The following is a 2,304-nucleotide window of genomic DNA, read 5'->3' on the forward strand; positions in this document are numbered from 1 at the left end:
CACGGGTTTATTGATCTTTTTTTGTTTGTATTTTGTTTCTTTGTCGAATTTTTATAAATTTCACCTAGTAAATTATGTATTTTATTATATAACTCATTAGCATTTGATGTCTGATGCATTACCATATCCCATTTTGTTTCTCGGATTTTTTTATTGATTTTGAAGTTATTGTATTGCGGCCCCTGGCTAATTGTGGTTGGTTCACTTTGATTGTTTACTTCGTCATCGTACACACAAGAGAACAGCGAGTAGTGGTCAGATATGTTTGTTGTTATCACTACAGCTTGTGTTTTTGTTGTTACTTTATTGTTTCTTATCAACAGATGATCGATACACGTGCTAGTGTTTCTTTTAACATCTTCACGTGTACTCTCATTAACCATACTCTGCAGTCCATTACTCATTATCATATTGAGATATGTGGTTGTTGTATTATTTTCTCTGAGAATGTCTATATTTATATCTCCAACTATTATGATTTCTTGTTTTCTTTTTATGTTGTTTATTATTGCATCAAGTTCTGTGATAAACATTGCGACGTTTTCATGAGGGGGACGATACACTGAGAGTAAAGAAAATTTTTTGGTGTTATTAACTATATCTAATTGTATAATTTCGAATGATTTTGGTGTTAGCGTTATTTCGTTAAAAACTAAGTCTTCTGCGACATAAACAGCAATACCTCCACCTCTATTTTCTCTATTGAAAAAAACCGAATTAAAACCTCTTATTTTGTAAAAGGTATTTTCATCATCAGTTATATTAGTTTCAGCTAATATTATTAATTTTATTTTATTTATTATATCATTTATTGTTGCAAGAAATGTAGTGAAATTTAATCGTAAAGATCGTATGTTCATATAGATTAATGATGTGGGATAACTTAAAAGGATATTATCGATTTGATTGAAATTGTTTAGAGTTTGTTTTTGATTAATATTCATTTTTATTTTAATAGAAATAGTATAGGTATGAAAATAATATTGTATTTTATATTATTAATTCAATATCTGCTGCATTGTTTATGGTAAATAAGGAAGAGTTTTCGGTTTTACGCGCACAGATAATGCCACTTCGTACCCAAACAAATTTCCAATTTGCCTCTTTGGCTTTAGTTTTAGCAAGCCAGAGTAGGCGACGGTTATTAAATGACAATTGATCGTTTATGTATATAAATTTATTGCCATTGCTATCAGTGCCATTGTTGTTTATTATATTTGCGTCGATTCGATGTCTATCGATCTTGCTCATAAACTCCGTTTTTTTGCACAGTGTAGAGAATTCTACAATAATCTTATTGCTTTGTTTTTTAATACGATAGGCTTTGCTTATGTCTCCTTCTTTAATTTCAACGTTAATAGATGCACCAATTGTCTTGACCATATCGTACTCGGAGATTTCTTTATTTTTAATGTTTTTTATTTCTATATTCTTGTTTATTATTTGTTGTTCTAATTTATTAATTCGCGTTTCCATTGTATTTATTTGATGATCTCTTTGCTTGTCTTTCTCGTTAAGCTCTTTCACTTGTGTAACTAGGGTTGATAGTGTGTTCGATATTGTATTGAGAGCAAACGAAATTTCTTCTTTTATTTGTAAATTTGATGTGCTTACACTTGTTGAGAGTTGTTCAATTGTTTTTTTAACGTCTTTTAAATCTGTTTTCAGTTCTGTGACGTCTGATTGAACAGAACATAATTTGGAGTTGACGGAGGTCAATGACATCGATTCCTTAAATTTTTTGGTTTGATCACTCTCATCATTCTCTTCATCATCAGTTCGGGCTTGTTTTTTGCTATTGGTGTCATCGAAAACAACGGATTGATATAGTGTATTTGGTGATTTGTTTCGGGGTTTACAAATATGACACTTCCATGAATATTTTCTCTCCCCATACATTCCTAGATAGGTAGTTTCGGCAAGGGGGGAGCATGGAGAAAAGTGATAATTTGAATTGCAATTATAGCACTTAACATAATTTGTTGTAGTTATTTCTTTTTTGCATTGCCTGCAGAGAATCGGTTGGCTCATTTTGGTTCTCTTTACTTGTGTTGTTGCAAAAGTTGATTGGTTTTTATTTATTTATGTTTTCTTAATTATTTTGTGGAAAAAAGTTATTTATTACAAAAATCACTTTGTTAAATAAGTTTTTATTTGTTATTTTTTCACAGCAATGTAAGGCTTGAAATGTGGAGTTTAAAGATATTTTTTGTTTGTTTTAATATGCACTTTTGAGATTGTTTTAAGTGTTTCTTTAGGAGCGTGTAAAAAACGGTTGTGTTCGCAATGAAACTGAACTAGAAC

At 30.3% G+C, this 2,304-nt stretch overlaps 1 protein-coding gene across 1 annotated transcript in view; it reads right to left on the bottom strand.

Annotated features, from left to right (window-relative positions):
- Positions 1-1,383, bottom strand: part of LOC111687197 — a 91,955-nt gene extending 90,572 nt beyond the window's left edge. The window contains exon 1 of the mRNA XM_046951448.1: positions 1,056-1,383. Coding sequence (XP_046807404.1) covers positions 1,056-1,383 — 328 coding nt within the window. The remainder of the gene's footprint in view (positions 1-1,055) is intronic.
- Positions 1,384-2,304: the final 921 nt, after the last annotated feature.

This window comes from Lucilia cuprina, chromosome 5 (genome assembly GCF_022045245.1).
Source record: "Lucilia cuprina isolate Lc7/37 chromosome 5, ASM2204524v1, whole genome shotgun sequence".
Lineage (NCBI taxonomy): Eukaryota > Metazoa > Arthropoda > Insecta > Diptera > Calliphoridae > Lucilia > Lucilia cuprina.